Genomic DNA, 25148 nt, shown 5'->3' on the forward strand with positions numbered 1-25148 from the left:
TACACTGAAGAGGAGAGGTTCATCATTAACAGTATTGGTAAAGGATACGTCATTCATACATACACGGCTTGCATGTAAAACCATAAAAAGTCCAAAGCTCCCTTATCCACAAGTTTCCGCTCAGTGACAAAAGCCCTGGGGTCTCATTTATGAAACTGTGCATAGGATTCTTACTAAAAGTGTACGTACGCCCAAAAGCCAAATAAAACTGTGCGCATGTACATCTGTAAGCAACGTTCCCTTTATAAATCAGATTCCCTACAAGTGTGCGTACGTGAATCAGCCTCTTATAAAGTCAATGCAAAGCACTCAGGACAGCTTTGATATATACCAGACCTACAGGTATGTGATAAGATTTAATCTAAACTATATTATATCCAAACAAGTCTTAGTGATAAAGTTGAAGATTGCAATATTTTTTTTAAACACTTAACTGTAAACTGGCGGTTACTCCATGAGTGCAACATACCTGTATTTGGCTCAGGATGGTACGGTTTTGGCATGTTGCCCTCTCTACTGGACCCCATTCAGTACATAGATCCAAGAGCACAGCTTTAGGGGCTAGTCCTCTTGCAGTGCCAGAAGTGCCATCATGCAGCATTACGCACGGGGGGTCACCGCAGTGTTTTTATGTACGACAATTTGTGATTGTTAACACCTTGCCAAAAGCAAAGCATCAATTATGCCCCCCACCCAGAGATACAATTTGAAGATGAAAATGTAAAAGGCAAACACAATTTTTCATGCAGGTTTTGTCACCAACAATGTTAAACTTTGGCTCGACAACGAGGACATTTAGTAACGATTGTGCGAGAGCTTTTTAACTGTATTTTTAGACTTTGCCTTTTGAATATATATGCACAGTATTAAAGACATTTAGTTATTTACACTGTGTTCTGCCGTTGTCTAGGTAGTGTATGCTATCATGTATTCCATTGAGTCAGGCCATTACATCAAATGTGACGGTGACACGGCGCCGATTAAATATTAAAAATGACTTTTGATTGAAGACTTGAGTTGAATTTTACAAGGTGCTTGTGGAACAATTATCCCTCAGTACAAGCGCAAATACCACTGCTGGATTTATCTTCATGATAACGTGGATGATATGGATTGAAATAATGTGTGTGAGGCACCAATACTTAATATTACGAGTAATCATTATTCCAACATTTGCAGTCTGCAGTCTGACATCCATTTAGCTCCTCACCATCTGCGCAAAAATATGCGTAAGCTTGGGTCAGAGTTGGTTGGGAGGACCGCACATTATCCCGTCAAGTTTGTTTTCTATAAATCACAACCTCTGCGTGGGAAGTGGAGTACGCACATTTTCAGACTCGTTTTCTGCGTGCACCATGTTTATAAATGAGACCCCTGATGAATACAGGGTCTCATCACAGCGTCTGCTGGATAAAAATTTCACTGCAAGATTAGAGATGTAATTTGAGTAAAGTTCATTAATCATCAGAAGTAAATTAGTTATTAAGAAAGTCAATATTTTTTTTTACTTCATCCCTCAGCCAATCAGGACTGAACCATTGTCTTCTCTCTTACTTCTTAATATACTTTATTGGCTAGAAATTAAACACATGAAAAAAACACATTTTAGACAAAACTATGGGCCACTTCAACTTCAGAGAATGTTGGCCGACGTATGTAAACTCTTACCTGAGAACATAGGAAGGGCGCAACAGACAGGGATAGCCGACTTGGTTGGCGAAGGCAAAGGCGTCTTCCTGTGAAGGCAAGGCAAGGCAGCTTTATTTATATAGCACATTTCAGCAACAGGGCAATTCAAAGTGCTGTACACAAAAACAGCTAAAAAAAACAGTTTAAAAATAAAAACAGATAAAACACAGAAGAAACAGTTAAAAATAAAAACAGATAAAACACAAGAATAAAAGTTACAGTGCAGTATAAGAAAATTAACATTAAAGAAATGAACATCATTCAAAGAAAGGCAACATCAAAAAGAGAGGCCTTCAGCCTTGATTTAAAAGAGTAGCAGTGGATCTGCAGTTTTCTGGAAGTTTGTTTCAGATATGAGGAGAATAGAAACTGAACGCTGCTTCCCCCTGTTTAGTTCTGACTCTGGGGACAGAAAGCGAAGTAAGTGAAGTAAAATAAAGGCACAGCACATGTTGTAAGCTTTATTTAGCATTTTAATTGACTAAGAATGACAATGTATAGAGGTCATTATCGCAAATGAAGCTCCGACAGGGTGATTGTGGAGAAGTCTTGAATCACCCTGAAGCTTATTCTATGGCTATTTAATAAATAAATACACTATTTGACACAAATATTGATTACAAATTATTGTATTGATTATAAAGTGGTCCTCCAGAGTCTATGATATGAACTGAGCATTCAACAAAGCATTGTAACATGCCCTGATTATGATAGTGATGCCAGAAATCCTCCAGAATGGTCTGTCACACCTTGGAGCCACTTATTAACAAATATGTTAACTTCTGGTAGAGTGGAATTTAGCTTTTGAAATTAAATTGTTGTGTCTGTCTTGATGAATATTTTTAGAAATGTGGAGGTTTGAAATGTAAACACCAGGACTTACATTTACTCAGGTACAAATTATTTTTGAGGCAGACAATTTTAACAAACGCAAAATCAACAGAAAACACCCAATAGTTCAACAAAAAAGTAATTAAAAAAAATCAAAATAAAACACAAATAAGCATTTTGTAAAATATTAGTAAAAATAATATTAAAGAATAGCTTTAAAAGCACCTATTTGGTTGAACCCTGACCTGGATAGCTCTATCACATATCCCTCATCAGTCTTTAACCTGAGCTTTGTTTTGTATGTCTTTATGCAACTCTCTGTGTATTATTCATTAAGGGTTTCATATAATGTTTGAACGCTGTATGATTAGAGCCATATGATACAGAAAACAGAATCAAAATTGGGTGTGTTTGCATTTGTCTTTGTAACAAACCCTCTCATACAGCAAGCATAATTTTACACAATTTACAGGCTTCAAGAATGAAAGGTATTCACCCATGTCTGCCAAGAAAATGACTAATCAGAAGAGTAAAAGGGAGAGTATAAGTGCTCCAACAGCCCTGAAGTAGAGCTTCAATTTAGCTCCTTTTTGATTTGCTTTTCTTGCATTCAGTTTACATGTGGAAAGAGAGAAGAAAGAGACTGAGTCATGGAAGGAGTCTAGCAGAAAGAGAAAAGCTGTGTGTCATCATCATCATCGCTCTTTCTCTCCTCTCTATCCATCTGCAGGTTTAGTCTCTTTCTCGCCAGGTGGGATACAATTAAAAAACACAAAATAGCTTCCCGGAGACGCAACAACCTTCTCCCCACGGCTTTACTGGAGTAATTCCAGCCCTATAAAAACAAACTGTTTCTTCAAGATAGGCAGGGAAATAGAATATGTAGGTAGACTCTGGTGTGCTAATCGCTCCTCAGTGGTAACTGAGTACACGAGCATCGGTAATAGAAGAGACATGTTTTAGCGCTGCTTGCAGACATATTTCAGTGCTAGACGTGTTCCACAGAGGGGCTTGCCAGTGCTTTATTCTGATGTAGTCGCGAGCTAGTTGAAAGGGGCCAAACACCAGAAAAATGCTAAACAAGACAGTATGTTGTGAGGCACAATGCCCTCTTGCCAACTAAGTTCTGCCACTAGTAAGACAAGTTTGTCTGTACTGAAAGGTGCGACCTCAGAACCCATCAATCGGTCTGAAGAAGATTAAGCCTCTAGGGGAGACTTCCTTTTTTGTGCAACGGTCATTGCTGACAGAGTCAACACTTTTTGTAGGCGTTTTAGGTCCAGATGACATTTCAGCTAATTTCTATAAACAGATATCGGCATATGAACGCAGATAGATTTAAGAGAAAAACAATAACAAAAAAGCTAAATCATCACCAGACAATAGCCGATGGGTTCTGAGATTGCATTTTGTACAATGCATTCTTCCTCTTTTTCTACACACACAAACTGTTTAACTGCATGCAACCAAAGCCTGCTAAAACAAAAACAAAAATGACCCACATGGGACTATCTTTTAAAAGCAGACGTCATTTGCCTGAACTAACATTCTCCATACGCCATGCGCTTACCGCCTAACTCATTTTCTGGTGGGAACCCTGATACCTTTACTCAAGGAAATCCTCCTTTCACGAATTGTTGACAAAAGACAGTTTGCAAAAACCAATGAGCAGTCAAAGCAATTAGACTTAGCGAACTAGAGCATTACTTTTGAGCAAAAGTAATATGACACTGTCACAAAAACTCCTCAACTTTTACATACTTTGTATGGAAGCAATTGGAAAAGGTCTTCTTAGCATAATATCACAATGCATATCAAAAAACATCATGCTAGAATATATCATAAACACCCCAACTATCCAATAATTATTTGTTTCCTCTCACCAGGGAGCTGAGGGCCCTCCATGGGGCTTGGGCCACCTTGAGGTCATCTAGTATACTGGAGAATATGGAGCGCTCCTCAGCACGGTCAATCTGCAGGGGGCTCGTTCCCAGAATCTTCACCCCCCTGAGGTGCAACGGGACAGCCAGGTTGTTGGGGATCTGGCCTCCAACTGACACAATGCAGCCAAAGCAACCCTGGAGAGAAGAGGATGAAAAAAAGAGTAATGTGTGAGATAAATAGAACAGCAGGTAGAAAACAAGAATAAGGAGAAGGAGAAAAGGATAGTAGAAGGGGAGACCTCCTGCCACAGGCCAAGATTAACTGTCTGAAACCTGTGGCTGCTTCCAATTATTCTGGCCACTGATCACATAGTGAAAATACAAGACAAACAAAAACAGTTGATCTTGGTCGTGCCATGAGTTATGGCAAGTTATCACAAGGGGCAGTGTGTGTGTGTGTGTGTGTGTGTGTGTGTGTGTGTGTGTGTGTGTGTGTGTGTGTGTGTGTGTGTGTGTGTGTGTGTGTGTGTGTGTGTTCTTTTAATAACAGCATGCAGCCCCTTTTCCTTTCTAGCTGATTCGAGGTGGGGGTGCAGTTTCCATGGCAATGCCAGGTTGTATCTCTTCATTATTCATGGGCCTGCTCTCCTGCTTTTGTCAGGGGCTTATCTCCATGCTCTAATGCCGTATTTATCACAGACAGACCCACAGACAGACAGACACACACACACAGACACACACAGAGAGAGGGATTGATGGTAATACTATCGACCTGAACAAACACTTAATCACACTCTGATCCTACCACAACTTTAACTGTATTACAATTCCTCTGCAAGAGACAGTCAATGGACTTTAGTACGCAAACACACACAAAAAACATAAACACACAAATAACCACAAAAATATACACAGAAATCAGAGAAACAGCCACTGTTCATGCCTTTAAGCATGTTTTGCAATCTTAAGGGTCAGCTGGGCTCCATGCACACCACAGAGTGGCACTGGGCAATAAGGTAGGATTTATGTATCATGATATATACATAATATATATACTTAAAACAAATATTGTTAGGTATTAGGTTCAATATACATCATGGAAGCCAAATGTCAAGTTTCATACAACTTTGTCACTGGCATTATCATTAATTTCAGATGGGATACTTGTGTATTGTGATGCTATATTATACTGTTTGTGTATGCTACTAGAAGACTTAGATAATATACTTCAGAATCATGCATACTAACTGATAGAAAATCACCACCTGAGAATATATTCAGCAAAAAACTATTTAGAAAGCACAGCCACGCTTACTATGAGTGTTACAGAGAGGTCAGCAAACCTTGAAAAAACATTTTTTTTTAAAACACATCTGTAACTAAAGAAACCTAAGCTCTTAAATATTAGTCCTACTGAGCAGCATAATAAGTTAAGTAATGTTTCTGTTTCCAGTTTCTGTGAGACAGAGAAAGAGAGAGGGGTTGTGTTTGTCTGCTTTCAATGGCAAGACCATCCTGGAGCATAAGGAAGAAAAAGCTGCACGCTATGAGTTTATATTTAAATATGAATCAACATAGAGGTTGTGGAAAAATATTGGTAATGTTAAATCCATGCTATTCTGAGCAGGGAATGTTTTTCGTGTTCTTTTCCCCAGCACTGTGGACAGCTGCTCTGTGGGCACTCAATTATAATAAGTCACAGTCACACTGCTTATGTATTATTTCTACTTTTCCCATTGGATAATTATTCTTGAGCAGTACAGTTATGTCAAAACAAGTGAGGAAGCGTCAGTTAGAGAAATTATGTGCATGATGTGTGCCAATTTTAGACCAATAATCTATTTGCCAGTAATAATGTGCAAATATTGTTTTTGTTTAAATTCTGGTAGTGTTTCCTACCTCTGAACAAGTTGACATGATTGATTTTATTTATTATATGCACTGTGTAATTAATCAATACTACTCTGCCTAGGGGAAGCCTTGAATTGATTGCAATGCAATATTTTAACCAGATTTAACTCAATACACATGAATATATAAGTAGTTATTGGCACTGATATAACCCTTTGATAGATCTTGGCCCAACCTGCCCAAGTGCCGTGCCTCTCTACCAGTGCGAGCTGGGATAGGCCCAGCAATCCAGAAAGGATACTGTAAGTGGATGTAGAACATTAATAATATCAGTGGTACATCAAGGGTAGATATAGTGTTTGAGGTTTTCAGTAGAGAGTTGAGGAATACTATCGGCTACCAATACATAACTTGCTTTGATGAAAATGAAGAGGTATTTAGGTCATTGTTATATTTTGTTAGAATTTTGTCAAATAATAAATAGTATGTATGCATGTGTGTCCTAACCTCCTGTTGAGTGATGTCCAAGATGCGCTCCAGGGTCAACTCCTCAAAGTAAAGGCGGTCACACTCGTCAAAGTCAGTGCTGACCGTCTCAGGATTGTGGTTGACCACCACGGTCTTCTTGCCCATCTGTCTCAAAGCTCTGATGCTGGACACCGCACACCAGTCAAACTCAACACTGCTCCCTGGTGGATCAGTTGGTAAGTATGCAGGCCATAAACATGAGTTCACAAATTCAGCATTAACAAATTGACAACTGCATATTGACATAATTAGCTAAATTTGTATTTGAACAGCATAAAAATGACATGAAAGTTTATTGTTGAGCTCACCAATGTGGTAGGGCCCACAACCAAGAACCATAATTCCCTGGTCTTTAAAGTCCAGATCATTCTCCTGATGGATCAATAGACAAAACCATTGTTGATGATGCACTTGTGTATATATTAATAATTCCATAGCACAGAAAAAACAAACATCTTACAATTAATATTATTATTACATTTTTTTTAAAGATCATAGCAAATTAAAATATCATAATTGTTGTTATAATAACTGTCAATCATTGGATTGGCAACATACATTATGGTACAATAATACTTTTTTTTTGTCAGTTAGCAGAGCCAACATACCTGGCCATGATAGGTACAATACAGGTAGTTGGTCATGGCTGGATACTCTGCTGCCAAGGTGTCAATCTGAGATGAGGGATCAGAGAAAATGGAGGTTAAAAGGGGTCAGATGTAAAAAAAAACAAAAAAATGTACTAGTATGTAAATGTACATACTGTTTATGTCACAACCCTACAAAGTCACAGTAATGAACATGTTTCCAAAACTATTTTGATCACATACAAACTCTAAACAGAAAGATCCCAGTCATCCCAGACCCAGGACAATGCTCATTTGTAATGGTTTATACACCAATACCGCAGTTCTACGCTCCACATAAGGGGGCATTTACTTTCAAAACGTTTGGTACACTTAGCCATAAACTCTGTAGATTTAGTTTATTAAATGTTTAAAATGCAGGACTATTACTTGTGATGCATATTATTCCATTGTGGTCTTACTAGCTTTAATTAAAGCACAAACACATCCAAGAACTTTTAAAAAAATAGTTTTGAAGAATGAAGTCATTTAATGAATTGAGGATAAAAAATTAAAAAAAATTATACAAAAGCTATCATTTAAGTTGATGATCTAAACATGTCTATATACTGTATAATATACAGCTCTACATAGTTCATTGTACAGGATGTCAGTACTGCTAGATTGTTAAAATTATTTCCTCTGCGTTTTGTACATTTTGACCTGTGATTCAGGAATTATACTCTGGACAAAACACATGTCAATATTGTGTGAAGTGGAAAGAAACTCAATGATAGCTTTAACCTTTATGCTCCCTTTACATATTTTCATTTTCCACTCATTTACATTTCTGGCCAAAGGACAGCAGTGTGTGTGTGTGTGTGTGTGTGTGTGTGTGTGTGTGTGTGTGTGTGTGTGTGTGTGTGTGTGTGTGTGTGTGTGTGTGTGTGTGTGTGCGTGCGCGTGCTTGTTGATCAGGCAGAGTCAATTATCTCGGTCTATCTGACGTACGCTAAAAGCTCCAAGAAGTGATGCTCACCTGTTTGACCCAGGGTTTGATGCCGTGTGTAAGCCTCAGCTCTCTGGCTGCCCGCTCACTGGAGCCCAGTATCTGACCAACCTGCCGGTCTGAGAAGCCGTCCTGCTTTGCCTTCAGCAGCAGCCCCTTAGTTACTGTGCCACTGCAGAAAATGACAGTAATTCATGGTTATTATACAACTGTTTCACTAAACCCTTCAGAACTCCATACTTTGCCCACAGTTTCAAATTGATTGAATTGATTTTTAATGTATTAAGTGAAAATTTAGGTTTTTCAGTGGGGTTCGATCAGATGTTTTTTTTTTAAATTACTTTTTTCAAAAAGGACTGAATTTAAGCATCACGATGTTTGCCGAAAACATTACACTCAATTTGCTTTGGAACAACAATGCTCTTGTCATGGCAAAATCTTGTTTTATGAAAAGTGCAAGATATGGTTTGATTCCTTCTGGTACCACACAATGTCATCTGCACAGTATATGTTACCAGAGCCTGTCAATCATCTCTTAACCTTAAAGGTTTAATGGAAAATATCCCTGACATGAATGTTATAGTGAGGAAAAGGAAGCAATGGTAGATCAAAAGACAGATAGGTAAGTTTATTATTGAATGCTTTCAGTCTGTGGACCCCTTCATATCGGTTAACCTTCAAGTTCACTGAACTAAAAGGGTCATTCCAGCCTGTGGATCATGACTGGCTCCCCTACCCAGCAAAGTGGAGAGCAGGGAACTGCCCACCTTAACGTGATCAATAACGCATCGACAAGCAAGACACAAAGGTGCCAAAGCACTCGGTTGGCAAGTGCAGCCATTTAAAACCCCATTTCAATCAATAAAACTCCAATGCCAGCTGTAAGATTGAACAGGAAAATGTTGGCGGAATACAGTTAGGTATAAAGAGGTGATGTTGAACTCGACCAATTTATTAAAAACATGAACTTGCTTCCAACTTAACTTCAAGATCTGATGTATTTTCATGTACTTTACTGGTTTTATATGTATCAGTGTATGTACATAATATAATACTTACAAACACATCTTGTTGCTTCCATTTAATCTAACTGTATAGTGTAGTTTACAGAATTATGTTCTATTCTTTTTTTGGGGGGGGAGGGGGGTGATTTTAGGCCTTTAATCGACAGAACAGCTGAAGACAGGAAAGCAGGAATGACATGCAGCAAAGGGCCAACTTAAGGACTGAGCTTTTGTACATGGGGTGCACACTAAACCAGGTGAACTACCAGGGCGCCCCATACAGAAGTATATTCTGAGATGTGAGAGTGAGAATGAGAAGAGAATCTTTGAACTGCTTAAAGATCCTATGACATGGTGCTCTTCGGATGCTTTTATATGGATCTTAGTGGTCCCCTAATACTGTATCTGAAGTCTCTTTCCCAAAATTCAGCCTAGTTATGCCCCGTTGGTGTATAAACATCATGTTTAGCATCGACAGAAACCTTTCTGTTTTCTCTCAACTAATTTAAATGAAAAAACAAAATATCATTTAAAACGCATCTGAAATAAGTGAAATTTAGAGGTATGCACATTCCACAGAAAACCTCTGTAAACACTCTTCAGGGGGATAAAAAGCAACTACTTGACAACTGAAAATATTCATTTTCAGTGTGAGCACCTTATTTTAATGGACTGGTTCCTATTTACTTCTAATCTTAGCTCTACAAATAAATCCTAACAATGCACATGACTCTTACACATACAAATGAAGAAAAAAAGATGTCTTTACTTATATTTTTTATCTCTATCAATAAATATCCTTCAGTACTACTAACTACAGCAACACTCTTATGCACACAAACAATGAGTCTGCTGACCAGCAGAGCTTGAAGCCCACCTGTATTCAGCTCTACGCTCCATCAGTCTGGCAGCAGCCTATTGTTGTGTGCCCATCCCAGTGTCCCCTGCTCCAGAGGCAGTGGAGACTACAACAGCCTTCCATGTGTCAGTGTGTTGCACTAAGAGCCCACCAGACAGACAGCCATTAATTATTAAACAGCAGAGTCAGAGGGAAGCAGCAGGTAACCTGTAGCTGAGCCATGAAAACTCACTTCGGCTGTCCAGGTAAGAGCCCGAGGGCAGAGAGAGAAAGAGAGTGATGCAGCTGAGAGGAGGCAAACCACAAGAGAGAAATAGAGACGTGGAAAGACTGGGGTCCATCTCATTTTTGAGGAGCAACATTTTCCTTTTGAAGAAAATATAATTTCTAGAAGGAACTAGAAATTATGGTAGGCATAACTTGTAAGTAATAGGAATATTCATTAAATGGATAATTGTGTGCTGTATTAGTTGGTCAGGAGACATATTCTGTGCTCAAATATTTTTTAATTAGTTTTTTTTTGCATTATAACTGTGGGACATCTATTTGCTTCTGAAAGCTGGAGTAATAAAAAAAATAACTTGAATTTACTAATTTGAAACAAAAAATAAGAATATAATTTTACAGTTGTGGTCAGACAATATTCAATTGATCTTCTGTAAAATAGAACCTTTTGGCCGGAAATAGGCAAAGGTACGTTTGGAGAAGAAATGGCACAGAATTTAATAAAAAGAACCTCTGTCCAACTGTTAAGCATGGGGGTGGATCAATCATGCTTTGGGGTTGCATTGCAGCGAGTAGCACAGGGAACATTTCACGAGTTGAAGGAAAAATTGATACAATAAAATGTCACAAAATTTTGGACGCTAACTTGATGCCATCTGAGAAAAAGCTAAAGTTAAAGACAGGATGGCTTCTACAAATGGATAATGATCCCAAACACAACTCAAAATTCACGAAGTATTACATCAAGAGGCGTAAATTGAAGGTTTTGTCATGGCCTTCACAATCTCTTGACCTCAACATAATTGAAAATCTATGGATAGACCTTAAAAGATAAGTGCGTGACAGACAGCACAGAAATCTCAAACAACTGGAAGACATTTGGAAGGACAAATCGACAAAGATACCTCAAACAAGAATTGAAAGACTCATGGCTGGCTATAAGAAGCGTTCCCAAGCTGTGATACTTGCCAAAGGGGGCAGTACAAGGTATTAACTCTGCAGGGTGCCCGAACTTTTGCAGATGCCATTTTTTTGTTTTTGGTTAATTTGAAAGTGTAAATGATGGAAATAAAATCTAACTTTTTGTTACATGTTATACAAATGTCTGATCTGTCACTTGATGCCTTTTGGAGATTTTCCCATCTTTTCTTGGATTCTTTATGCACATTAATGCAAATTTTTACCTGGGGTGCCCAAACTTTCGAGCCCCACTGTAACAATTCATCGATTAATCCAGAAAATAATCAGCAGATTAATTGATCATTACAATAATCGTAACAGTTGTGATCATAAGTTTATGAACCCATGCTAAAGTGGAATAATAGAGGAAGAAAAAACTCAAATGTCCAACCATTAAAGCACCCATATTAATCTCATTTTCAGGTTCATAATTGTATTTTGAGGTTGTACTAGATTAGATTTACATGGTTTCATTTTCAAAAAACACCATATTTTTGTTTTACCACACATTGATGAAGATCCTGTTTTCACCCTGTATGTTTAGGTCTCTGTTTTTGCTACACAGTGAGACATATCACTTGTTTTAGCTACAGAGTGAGACATCTCACTTCTATACTATCTTTGTTAGGAGTCCCACATGTGCAGTAGCTAAGGCTCACATCAGCTAGATAACTCTTTCTCCAACTTTGGTCAGTACAAGGCAGGATTAGCTGGGAGACTTCTTTTAAACGAGGACACACTTGTTGAATACCTGCAGAACAGGGACATGAACGTACATGTAGGTATGGTTAAGGTTATGTGATGATGTGGGGCTATTTTAATTCCAAAGGCCTAGGGAACTTTATCAGGATGCATAGTATCCTGAATCCATGAAATAACTGGCCTTTAAAAATAAAATCAGCCTGCCTCTATGGGAAGTTAACATAGGGGGTGTATACTTATGCCCCCTGTATTTTAAGAAAGAACATGTATTCATTTGCAATACATTACACAGATTCAGTACATTTTGAATGAATATTTACAAAGAAAATGTGTTTGATTTTTTCCTGATTATTTTATTTAAGGCATTAAGATTAATTTCCAAAAGATAATTTTTTTATTCCTCTTTTAATCAAGTTTAGCATGGGTTCATAAACAAACCCATGCAGTTGCAGCACCAACATAATAAAAAGGAGATGAGCATATATAGGAAAGAAGTGAGACTGACAGTGACTGAGCCAGCTTGCAAAAAAGAAAAGAAAATTCTATAAAATTATGATAATGTGAGAGTCTTCCTGTGTCGCATAAAGAATGTAACTTTATGGATGGATAGGCAGATGGATGTACTGTATTTTCGAGAAAATATTTTCTCTTGACTAGATCCTTTCAACCATCAAAGAGAAGGAGTCAGACATATATCATATATCAAATGCAACTTTTACTCTAGTTCTTGAGGATGTCACAAGTTCAAAACTATTTATATTATTACTATTATCCACAGGCTAAAAATTATTGCAACAGCACATAAATTGACTATCACATAACAGAAATAATAAAGTGACAAAAAGTTACCTGTTGTAGTTTGCCAGGTGCTGCTCCAGCTGTGTTATCCTGTTGAGTTTGTGGAGGAACCACTTGTCTATGAACGTGAGCTGGTGGATCTGATCAACACTCATTCCACTGTGGAGGGCCTTAAAGGTTGAGACACAAAACATACTCAGCATGACATTTATCATTTATTATCAATTTCAGCATTCATGCCCCTTATGGGAGCATTCTGAGAGTTGACATCCAATCGGTTTCCCAGTAGACACGAACGGTCATTCAGAACGGTCACTGTAAATAATATGTTTTTATCCATTACTTTTTCAAGGACTCCTTCAGGTTAAATCTATTGCAGCAGGAAAATATATTACTTTGCCAATAATGGCCTTTTATGAAAAATCTGATATCAAGCCATTGTTATATGACAGAGGTACTGCCCTGACAACAGCTTGTAAATATGTTTTATCATTTTAATATTAGATATCAGAGAGGAATCATTCCAGGTTAGCGTGGGAGGATTTTGCTCAGCAGTCTTTAAACTAGTAGTAAAACATACCTTGCTCTGTAAATAAGGGGCTTTTAATCAAGTTGCAAGTGATATCTACTGTGTTTTGTGTGATTTCAGAAGCAAATTCAGATGCAAACAGATATGTATGCTGAAAATACGTAACAAATGTTTAAGGGCCATGCTCTGTTTTGGTATTTTTAAATGTGTTGACGATAACCTGAGAACAGAGAATCACTTCTAATTTATTTTCCTCCAGTGTTTTCTATCTTTATGACTTACAGTTTATGTCTTAAGATAACTGTTTAGGAGGGTAGGTGGCAGGTCTTATAGCCTTGGCTGTCTTCATTTTTTTTCCCTCCATGACAATGAAATATTGTCACAAACGGTCTGGCCCTAATACACCTAAAGTTTCAAAATCAAACTGGAGGGCAGTAGAGAGGTTAGCTGAGAGTAACAGTGTCTGTGCTGACCAACTTAAGACATTATAGCTGGTGTTGAATTGCTTGGACATAAGATGTGGGTCATTAATCCCTAATGCTGTCGCCATTTCCAATGATCTCACTCCATATTCAAGGGGACAAATATATCTCCACCGTCAGAACACCAAGTTCACACAGTTAGTGGTTTTGACACTGAGGTGACCTCATACTGCCCCTCTTTCAGCTGGTGATAAAAGAATGTTGAATTACTAGACCTGTAGATCTTTTTGACCTTGCAATAGTTCATGCAACATCTCTGTGTTTGAATGATGGAGCTCGACCCTGTGTCTAGATGTGCTTTTGAAAGCGCTGTTTCACCTTCATCTGATTCTATAAGGGAAATAAAAGGCTAACAACACTGTATTGGGCAAGCACAAAAGCAGATTTAGCAAAATTATCTTTCAGATTTAAAATGTGGAATCATCCTCCCCCACATGTTGGATTATCAAACTAACAGAGTGGACTTTTCAACCGCTTATTTAATTAATCATTGTTAATCTTTAATCTAAGCATGCAGGTGGGCCATGGATACATTTTGGTCTGCATTTCATGTTTTTCCATAATTTCACTTCAAATGTGAATTTACTGAGAAAAATTGTAGTCAGTGTCATTCATTATTTACGCTATAAAAGATAAGTGTACCTTGGCAAGGGAGAAAATGCGGGTAATGGAGGGCACAGCCAGCTCCTGCTCCAGGTCCTGGGTGTCGGCCCAGGCTTTCTTGAGTGGCAGCCGGGGCACGAAGCCATCCACTGATGGATGACACATCCTCAGGGCCTTCTGCACACTCTCTTCAAAGGTCCGGCCAACTGCCATCACCTGAATCCAGAAGAGGGAGATGCATGACATAATAAAATTAATGTGTGAGTTTAAAGAATAAACAAGCTGATGAGTGAATGTTTATCCGTGGATCCTTCCCCACCTCTCCAACACTCTTCATGGCACTGCCTATTTCATGTGACATGCCCTGAAAGCGGTCCAGGTCCCAGCGGGGGATCTTAGTAACGATGTAGTCTAAACTGGGTTCAAAGCAGGCAGTGGTCTTCTCCGATACAGCGTTCTTGATCTCTGGTAGGGGGATACCCAAAGCCAGCTTAGCAGCAACAAAAGCCAATGGATACCTAAAAGACATGAATAAGCATGATCAAAGCACTGTGGTGATCCTGAGATATTGACTCCTATCTTTTGTCCTACTTAAAATATATTTTTGATGTTTAACTATGTTTAATGTTTTGATATTGTCTAACACGTTGTACCAGCCTCCTAGCAGTGGGCACCTTTTGTTTGTATACATGTATTCTCTCACCCAGTGGCTTTGGATGCCAGAGCAGAGCTTCTGGAGAGCCGGGCGTTAACCTCAATGATGCAGTACTCCAAGGACGACGGGTGTAGGGCATACTGGATGTTGCATTCGCCTATAATGCCAAGGTGGCGAACCACTTTGATGGCCGTCTCGCGGAGCATGTGGTACTCCTCGTTGGACAATGTCTGGCTTGGTGCCACCACTATGGAGTCCCCTGAAGAAGAACAACAACAACAAATTAGCGACAAATATCTGCAACACCAAATAATATTACAACTGCCACTAGAATCTGTGAAAAAGAATGCATGGAAAGTTTTCATCTATTGTTACAGGAGAAGCTCTGGGGTAGGCTGGCTATCACCAGACCGAGCCAAGCTCAATAGATTTGAGATTGAGCATTGGTCTGGGGAGTATGCTCTGTATTTTCTCTGCACAAGAGGCGTGACCAAAGGCCATAGTCCAAAAGACTGTACTCAAAAGTCCTTCAACCAATCAGACCAACGTACTGAACCAGTTTCCACACCGAGCTGCGGGGCAAAATCAAATTGCCGGCAGAGTGGGCGGGGTTTACCAAGTCTAGCTCTGCGGCACATTCTACGTACACATCAAGTGTCTCATTCTGTTCTGGTCTTTAGCTATGACAATTAAATTGCACCCAAAGGCTAAAGTTGTCAACCCAAGTATTGATTCTGAATGTTTTTCTTGAACTACAGTAACAAGACAAAGATATAAATACAATACAAGGACAAAAGCTGTCAACAGCTGTCAGAAACAACATGTCTTGCCATGTGCAGAGTGAACAGCTTGCTCACACTGAAAAGAGCAAAAAGAAGTTGCACTCACCCTGTTGCAGAATGTTCTTTTAAAGACAACAGATAAATAATACTATGATAAATAGCATGGCAGTCTGAAGAGGAACACATCAGTATGTTGTGTGTGTTTTAGTACCTGTGTGAATGCCAAGTGGGTCGAAGTTCTCCATGTTGCAGACGGTGACGCAGTTGTCAGCCACGTCTCTCACCACCTCATATTCCACCTCCTTCCAGCCCATCAAAGACTTTTCCACCAGAATCTGACTGCTCATAGCCAAAGCCTTCAGTGCAATATACACAGAATATCATCAGTTTAGATGCTGCATGTGAGCATTAGCCTTTACACAGCTGGTGAACACAATAACATGAAGACTTGCACAATATACTGTAACACAATAGCTGGACAATGTAAATAATGCAATTGGAAAGTTAACAATCCGTGGCAGTAATGTTGTGCACATGTTCACTATCTACTTATTACACATGCTTAATCATTAAAGAAACTGCAATAAAAACCATATGGATGTAATGTAAACAATGCATGCTAACACTGGCATCCCCCCTCATTGGCTGTTCTTGAGCCATTGTCTAAATTTACTCAAAAAAGGGCAATGGTTATTCATTATTCAGCAGGAATTATTAGGAATTAGATGTGAGTTTTTGCACATTAATTAATTATTTTCTATAATGGTTTAACATAACAAACACATTGCCCAAATTATATTTTCTGTACCTATTTTCTCTCCAGAGAAGGGGACCGTATGTGGCATAACTCCTTCATGAACCTTAATGTAAACCCAAAGGGTCATCAAAGGAAGGAAACATTTTTTTCATGTGAGCACAGTCAAACAGATGGCTATGTACATAATGTACAAACAACTAACACAAAGAATACTTTAACTTAATATGTATAATGCAATTTACTAAACCCACACAACATGAATTGGAGCCTCAATAATTATCGCAAAGTTGAACAAGCACTTCGCAGAACTATTTTAATACTCAATTGGATTACATTAAATTTCATGAGTGTTATTGTGTTATGGGTGTTATTTCGCCAACTCCCCTATATATTTTGTCAGTTCTAAAGCACAAAGTAAAAAGTTACTTTCTAGATAAATAAATTAGCTGTGTGTTTTCTTATCTCTACGGTTTACGGTTCAAAATATACTTGATTGCGGTTACCATTCATATAATTTTACCTACAGTACAATGTAGAAAAACTTGTGCAAATGGTATAAAAACATGAAGGTATGTAACAACACTTGTTATTTGTTCACAAGTTTTATTTGTTAAAACTTGATGTGCTTGAAAAAAAATATGCTAACCTAAACAAACAAGGATATGCATTAACAGTTTGTACTGGTACACATGCTCATACTCTGACTAATGAGCTCTACATTGCAATACAAGAACACAGTTCCCTTATTTCCATGTACTCTAAATGGATTATCATTGGCTGTAGAAGCTAACCTTTTGCTGCAACATCTAGCTAACGCCTAAGCCTTTTACTGTGATGTGTATGTGCCCATCCAGTGTTTATCCAACACTTTTGAAAGTTTTTAACCAACTCTTGGAGCTATCGTTAGCCCTAATTTTCATGATAGTTTTCAGAAAAAATGATACTCTTTAATGATTATGCTAAGGACATAGTGTCAAAGGAATAAGTGTTTACCTTGGGTTTGGGTTTTCATTTTGTGTCTTTGTCAAAGATTAGACAATGACCTTGTGAACTAGATATTTGCTCTGTACCTAGGTTAAAAAAGTGCTACATCCGTTCAGCATAACTGCCAATGAAACTTCCAAATGAAACAAACAATAAATAATTCTAAATGCAAAACGAGGAAAGCAGGACATTCAGAATGGCATAAAACAGTATGCACCAATCTAATAAAGTCGGGCACGCACTGTTCATTTTGCAGCCTGTGATTACAGATTATAACCAATTCAGCTGTCAGACATAGTGCTGGATACCAGGCTAGCACAAAAAGAATGTTGCTAAGCAACAGCAAACTATTCCCTTCTTGGCAGAGAACCAAAGAAACATATCTAAACTATTTTGAAGCTTTTATCTTTGTGCAGGTTAATGTTGTAGACACAGGTAAAAATATGAAACTAAGAAAGTTTTACAGTAACAACCTGAATAGAATGCTTCAATTGCTGATTTGATCTGCACGATCAATCATGTGTAAATAGAAGAAATTACAATACAATAACAAATTTTGTTTTGCCCAGATGCCTCCACAATCCCTATACTTCAGTTTTTTCTAACCTTGTGTGCAGTTTCCTCCAGCATTTCTTTGTTGGCACACAGACCAGACCCCAGTCCTCCAAGGGCATAGGCAGATCGCAACATCACAGGGTAGCCAATCTGCTCTGCCGCTTTCAAGGCATCAGGTACCTCAAAAATACACACAAATATTATACTGCATTTTCCCTGCTCATAACTTGAATACAGAATTTATCTACGCAGTATATACCATTTGTTTTACAAAATGTACAGAGAGAAGAAGATATTTCGTCTTGTTATTGGATCCTTACCGACTTCACAGCAAAACTGGGTGCAATCTTCTCATCAATCTCATTCAGTTTGTCTGCAAAAAGCTGTCTGTCCTCTGTGGCCATGATGGACTCAACTGGGGTTCCCAGGACCTTCACCCCGTACTCCTCCAGGACACCACTCTGGAATAATTCAACTCCTGAACACCACACAAAACACCAATCCACACAGATGCATGTTTAAAGTCGACATATTATTCTTTTTTTTGTATTTTTTGTATCATATCTACATTGTTATAATGTCGGATTTCTTTTAATGTTAAACAATCTTAACACTCCAACTTCAACAGTTTTTTCCACTCTCGGCTAAGTGTCACACAGGTCGGAATCGAACCTGCAACCTCTGTGTAAAGGACTGAACCTCTGCATATGTGTGCATGCTCTAACAGATGAGCTAGCAGGTGCCCCTAAACCAGCTTTTTTTTAAGCTACTGTGGTGTTAATATTGTTGCATGCAGCTAAATGCTACAGCAGTAAAATATGTCATCTTGGTTAACAATTTTGTTCAATTCTCCGGGTCACATTACTTCTGAAACAATTTTGGTTATGTAGTATTTGGTTTACAAGCCTTTATCTACAATTTTGCTTTCTCTATTTCTGCTATACTCTATTAGGGTAGTACATTCTCCCCAATTTCAGGTTGCATTACTGCTGAAACATGTCTGATTGGGTAGTATTTAGTCAAGAAGCTTTTATTTGCTGTTTTTTACGGTAGAAAGTCCTGCTAAATACTCCTACGCAATAGCTCCAGCAGCTACTAGTTAAAAAAAACTGGGGTGCAGCTGAGCTACCAGGAAACACCCTGGCCAATGAAAGCAGACTGGGCTTTTTCAGGAGGGGGGCTTAAAAAGACAGGCACTCCAGCAGAGCATCTCACGTGGAGGGTAAATATAAGTGCAACAGCAATGGGCAGTATGAGAAAGGGTTTTTTGAACATACAAACACAAAATACAAGTATGAACCTGATATGCTATATAATAGTTAACCTTTAAACATGCTGAAAAATAAAATAAAATACATTTTAAAAATAACTCATCCAGACATTCAAGTTGGTCAAAAAGTGGAAAAGGTCTCACTGAACATTGCAAATGCCACTATTGCCAGTGCAAGTGCCTTGCACAGAACTCCACAGGTCATTGGGGCAAACAGTTGCAGACAACTCACCGCAGTTGAGTGCAGTCTGTCCGCCCATGGAGAGCAGGATGCCATCTGGACGCTCGGTCTTGATGACCTCAGTTACAAATTGTGGCGTAACAGGCAGGAAGTAGACAGAATCGGCCTGCTTGGTTCCCACTTCATTGGTCTGAACTGAGGCTATATTTGGGTTCATGAGCACTGTCTTCAGGTTTTCCTCCTATAACAACATGGCCATGAGGTTAATTTATTATTTATTTAAAACGAAAACCAGAATATGATTGTCTTGATTGTCATGTTTATAAGATCCATGTCTTTCATTCTAAATGTACTACGATGGTGTTTCAGCCCAACAAGTATTTCTGTCGGTTCAAATACATCTTTTGACAATAGACATTCACAGCAGAAATGTTGTCTTGTCAGAGTAGATAAAGCACAGGTGTTATTAATAACATTAACGATGCCTGATCTAATCAAGTGTGCCAGTAAGCGTTGACACTGAGCCAACATGCACAATATCAGGTTATTGAAACAAAGCAGCTAACCAGAATGCAGCCAGCCTAACTTTACAGTTCATACGTGTGCTTTTTCCACTTTGACATAGCAAATTGCCCTCCGTGAAAAGGCCTATTCCACAGAGACTAGAATGGGTACCAAACAGTATGCACACCAAATGATTTAAATGTCTTCATGTGTGAAAAGTCTTCTGAAGGTTTTTAAAGAGATCTGCTCTAAACTGTATTTTTGTAATAGTCTAAAAATTCTATGAAAAGACCAACGCAGCAGCGTTGGACGGGCCCTCGCTAATCTGCGAGCGTTGAGATTCCTGGCGGACGCCGCTCCTTGCAACCGTGCATTTGCGTGTCACTCAGACACTGAAAATTGTCACAAATGAAAAGGGAACTTCCTGCTGAGTTCAATGATATGTCACACAACTCTTTACAACATACATTTCATTATCTATGAAGAGGGGCTAGGTCAAATCATTGAAGGGCGGGCCAAAGCATCACCAATGAAGAAGGAACTCTCTGCTGAGTTCAATGACACCTCACACAAGACTTTACCTTAAACAGGTAAATAGTTATAAAAGGGGGCGTGGCTTACAAATAGACGGCGGGCCAAAGCATCACCAATGAAGAAGGAATTCTTCATTTACGGGTTTCAGGAATAGACGCACACACACACTTCACTGCTCCTCGTCTCCGCAGTGCCAGGTCAGCTTCTGTTCATAGAAGTTGATGACAACCTGGGGACACCTGGCGCTGGCTTTGTGCACTGGTAGCAGGGCCACATCGTCAGAGTTCTTCCATTTGAGGAGGAACATAAACTCTCCCTGTGTATTTGTGGAGCTAGTGCCCCCTTCAAAATTAAGAAAATTGAGTCCCGGCAGTACTTTAATGTAGACTCACGAATCTTGGTAAACCTATGTACCATGGCAGGACGTACATAAAACTCCATTGGAGCCATGCCCTTAACCCAACAGGAAGTCCGCCATTTTGTATTGAAAGTTCGACATTAGTGCAATTTTGGCCATTTCCACAAGTCGTTCTTTAACAAACGCCTCCTAGAGATTTTATCCGATCAACTTCAAATTTGGTCTGTGTCATCTTAAGACAATAAAGATGAAATGTTATTAAAAGAAACATTTTTTGTCATAGGCATGGCCGTGGCTGGGCGGCCGTTTTGTGGTATTTGCCATTAAAACATAAAGTGGGTGTAACTTAAGTGTACATTATCCAATTGGCTTGAAACTTTTCACAATTCATCAGTGTCAAACCGTGACAACATTAACATGTGGATATTGGCTCAAAGTCATAACACCCCCTAGTGGCAACAGGAAGTAGGCCTAAAAGTCAAGGTCTCCTCAGAACCTTTCAAAAGATCGACTTCAAATTCTGTCTGTATCATCTTAAGACCTATGAAACTAACTAGAACTATGAATACTTATTAAAAGAAAAACTTTTTGTCAAACATTGTGGGCGTGGCCTGGCAGGCATTTTAAGTGTTTAGCAGTGAACAAGAAAGTGGCTGTAACTACCGTGTACATTGTCATATCTGCTTGAAAATCCCCACAATCAACAAGAGTCAAGGCCTGAGCACATACTGTATAGAGGCCAATATGGACTTTTAGCCATAGCGCCACCAACTGGCAACAGGAAATCAGCCTTATACGACAAACATCATCTGATTTACACGAAACTTATGTGTGGTCTACATGTGACACTGAGCCACCCCACTCACTCAGGTCATGACCCTTTTCATACCATTTGAACCGTGTAAGGTACAGTCTTGTGAGAGGTGTCATTGAACTCAGCAGAAAGTTCCTTCTTCATTGGTGATGCTTTGACCTGCCCCTTGTGCTCAAGCCTCGCCCCCTTACATAACTGGTGACCCATTTAATCTTGTGTGAGGTGTCCTTGAACTCAGCAGGGAATTTCCTTTTCATTGGTGACAATTTTCAGTGTCTGAGTTTAACACAGGTAAAAATAAATTAATTTTTAAATTCAGTATTAATAAAATAGCTGGGTACTGTCATTTCTAGCACTTGTTATTCAAACAAGTAAGTAGTTAAGTACATTTTTTGGATACTTTTTTAGCAGCAGATTAATGCTTGTCATCTCCTACCTTCATGGCCTTGATGGCCTGTGATCCAGAGTAGTCAAACTCTCCAGCCTGACCTATAGACAGACCACCAGAACCCAGTATGAGCACCTTTGACACCTGCATTTACACAAATAGACAAAAAACACATGCATTCATTGACAGCGTGTAATACAGTTACTAACGGCAACAGCATTGACCTCTATTTGCAAATACATTGTCTTAAACATAGTAACCCTAATGTCGAAACTCCTTGACATGTAACTAATGAACAGCATTTCAGATACTTCAGTTCAAGTATTTTCTTCCTGTTTTAGTTAGTCAAACACACCTGAAAGCACATGCTGTTTTTCATAAAAGGCATACATGAACCTGGTAAACCTTTGTGACATACTTTACCTGGGCTCTGGGAGGAATCTGTGGTTTCTTAGGCATTACTGAAACTATATTGGCATCTTTTCCTTTCTTGATCAGCGACATAAAGACATCAAAGAGAAACTGTAGACACAAATAAAAATGACAATAATCTTATTATGAGGAGCCCAAGTGTCACTCTTTGTTGGCCTAATACTGTTATTGAACTGACATTTTCAAGTCATGTATGTAGCCAAAGCAGTTGGTTGATCTAAAGACCAAGATATACTAAGGGCACAAGGTTTTTAGGTATGCTACGGAATCCGGAGCAAAAACCATGACCATTTGAGGAAACTTTTGGGTAAGACTGCTTTTGTCCTACAAGAATTCTGAAATCTGTTAATTTAAATGTACAGAAAAATCACACATTATAATGGAATCTTAATAATTTCCTAAATCATTTAGAGTTAATATTAAGAAACAAAAATACATATTGTTTGTACTTTTTTGTTGTGTATATATCACTTGAATAGGAATATTTAAAGTTTTATTTATTTATTTTGGGGGTGCGCTTCTTTATTGGATAGAACAGATGGAGAGGAAAGGAGAGAAAGCGGGGATGACACGCAGCAAAGGGCGACAGGTCTTATTCAAACTTGGGCAGCTGCAAAGGTCTCAGTCTACCTGGGTTGACACACCACTGAGTAAGCTAGAACTCAACCCAGAGGCTTATTTAATTAAGTTAATTAAGAGTAAGGTTTTAGTCCTGTATAAAAAAATCTCAATTACCACATATTTTACACCTAAATATACTGGGACTGGATATATATATATATATATATATATATATATATACATACATACATAGGACTGCTCAATGTGAGACAAAAGTGCAATATGCAATAACATTGTTGCATATTGCAATAATGATATCATTTGCAATACCTAAATAGATATTAAACTGTACTTAGTTCTATACTTTGGCTGTTTTCAGTATTTGGTGCTAACTGAATTTAAACAAATAAAACTAAATTATTTCTAACATTCTTTTATTGAACTAATTGAACATTGAATTGAATGTAAGAGGCACCACTAAAAAGAGAATTGTTACCTTTTGCTGCTTATTTACTGATAGTTTCTTTAAACTAACACAAAAAATCTCTAAGTTTCTTTCGCCAGGTGATATTGCGACTACATAAACCAAGTATTGTGCAGCCCTAACATGCATAGGTTAAAGTAAAAGAAGTGATTCGCTCCCTGACAGGCAAATACACGCAATATTTATCATGGGCACACTGCAAGATTTTTTTATTCTTATGCCCCTGAAAGTCACACCCAGGAGAAAGGCAAGAATTCTCCAGCAGAGCTGTCAACTGCATGTTCTGATAGAGGAGACAGGTCTTATTATTATTCCTTAATATGACAGGAGGTTACAACATTGTTTGACCCTTGAACTACAGTCCTTACCTGTCATGTGCGGGACAAGAACTGAAGCACAGAATCATCAACGCTTTATTGTAGGAAAAGTGACAGGCGCCTGGGGCTCTGATGCAGTCAAACATCAGGCACCTCAGATGATCACACCTCCATTGCCAGTGATGCTGTAACTGCTTATATGTATTCTATTGTTTTACCACTATGTCTGGTTTACATTCCATACAATAAACATATAAACAATGACATTCCCTAGCCACTTCATTTCTGCTATCTAAGCCTTTAATTAATTACCTCTGTGTCGGTGGGACCGCCTTTAGCTTCCGGGTGAAACTGGGCCGTAAACACAGGCTTCGTGTTGTGCATGATGCCCTGGAAAATATGAAGAGTTACTTATTTGTTTGATTGCATTTAGTCTGTAAGAGAAGCTCGTGCTTTTATCTAAAATCCATTAGAAAAAAAAAAAGAAGAAAAAAAAATGTCATGAAATCCATGGGTGAAATCAACCTCATTTGTGCCATCATTGGCGTTGATGAAAAGTGGGCTCCACCCTGGGGGCAAGGACTGGCTGTCTATGCCGTAGCCGTGGTTCTGCGCCGTAATGAAGGCCTGGCCCGTCATCACATTCAGCACCGGCTGGTTCTGGCCTCTGGGGAGCAGCAGACATGCAGAAAATAAAGTTGTTGTTATTTTATTTATCCCCTGCACTCGTATGCGGACACAGGAGGGTGACAGGAGGATACATACCTACGCTGTCACAGTATTTCTATGATGAACTGGCGACAGTAACAAAATATGGTGCAATGCACAAACAATGACAGGGAGAAAAATAAAAACTGCAAGCTAGTAAACACAGTTGTAAACACAGCAGAGATTTAAAGAGATTTTATGATTTAGTTTTTTTTTATATATAAAAGATAAACTGTGAAAAGGCAGCTTTTCTCCCTTTTCACTTTATGTAATTAATACTGTTCATAGTGTTTATCTACACACACATATATATATATATATATATATATATATATATATATATAT

General features: G+C 38.6%; 1 protein-coding gene across 1 annotated transcript in view; it reads right to left on the bottom strand.

Moving 5' to 3' along the window:
- The window catches only part of cps1 (carbamoyl-phosphate synthase 1, mitochondrial), a 75628-nt gene that overhangs the window by 31545 nt on the left and 18935 nt on the right, over nucleotides 1–25148 (bottom strand). The window contains exons 10-27 of the mRNA XM_034885471.1: nucleotides 24621–24762; nucleotides 24408–24485; nucleotides 22725–22823; nucleotides 22350–22445; nucleotides 19755–19944; nucleotides 18573–18730; nucleotides 18304–18432; nucleotides 16168–16312; nucleotides 15223–15433; nucleotides 14839–15037; nucleotides 14559–14735; nucleotides 12957–13075; nucleotides 8388–8529; nucleotides 7391–7456; nucleotides 7091–7154; nucleotides 6762–6943; nucleotides 4404–4598; nucleotides 1669–1736 (exon numbers count right to left, since the gene is read on the bottom strand). Of these exons, the coding sequence (XP_034741362.1) occupies nucleotides 1669–1736; nucleotides 4404–4598; nucleotides 6762–6943; nucleotides 7091–7154; nucleotides 7391–7456; nucleotides 8388–8529; nucleotides 12957–13075; nucleotides 14559–14735; nucleotides 14839–15037; nucleotides 15223–15433; nucleotides 16168–16312; nucleotides 18304–18432; nucleotides 18573–18730; nucleotides 19755–19944; nucleotides 22350–22445; nucleotides 22725–22823; nucleotides 24408–24485; nucleotides 24621–24762 (2460 nt within the window). The remainder of the gene's footprint in view (nucleotides 1–1668; nucleotides 1737–4403; nucleotides 4599–6761; nucleotides 6944–7090; nucleotides 7155–7390; nucleotides 7457–8387; nucleotides 8530–12956; nucleotides 13076–14558; nucleotides 14736–14838; nucleotides 15038–15222; nucleotides 15434–16167; nucleotides 16313–18303; nucleotides 18433–18572; nucleotides 18731–19754; nucleotides 19945–22349; nucleotides 22446–22724; nucleotides 22824–24407; nucleotides 24486–24620; nucleotides 24763–25148) is intronic.

This window comes from Etheostoma cragini, chromosome 11 (genome assembly GCF_013103735.1).
Source record: "Etheostoma cragini isolate CJK2018 chromosome 11, CSU_Ecrag_1.0, whole genome shotgun sequence".
In the NCBI taxonomy this organism is placed as follows: domain Eukaryota; kingdom Metazoa; phylum Chordata; class Actinopteri; order Perciformes; family Percidae; genus Etheostoma; species Etheostoma cragini.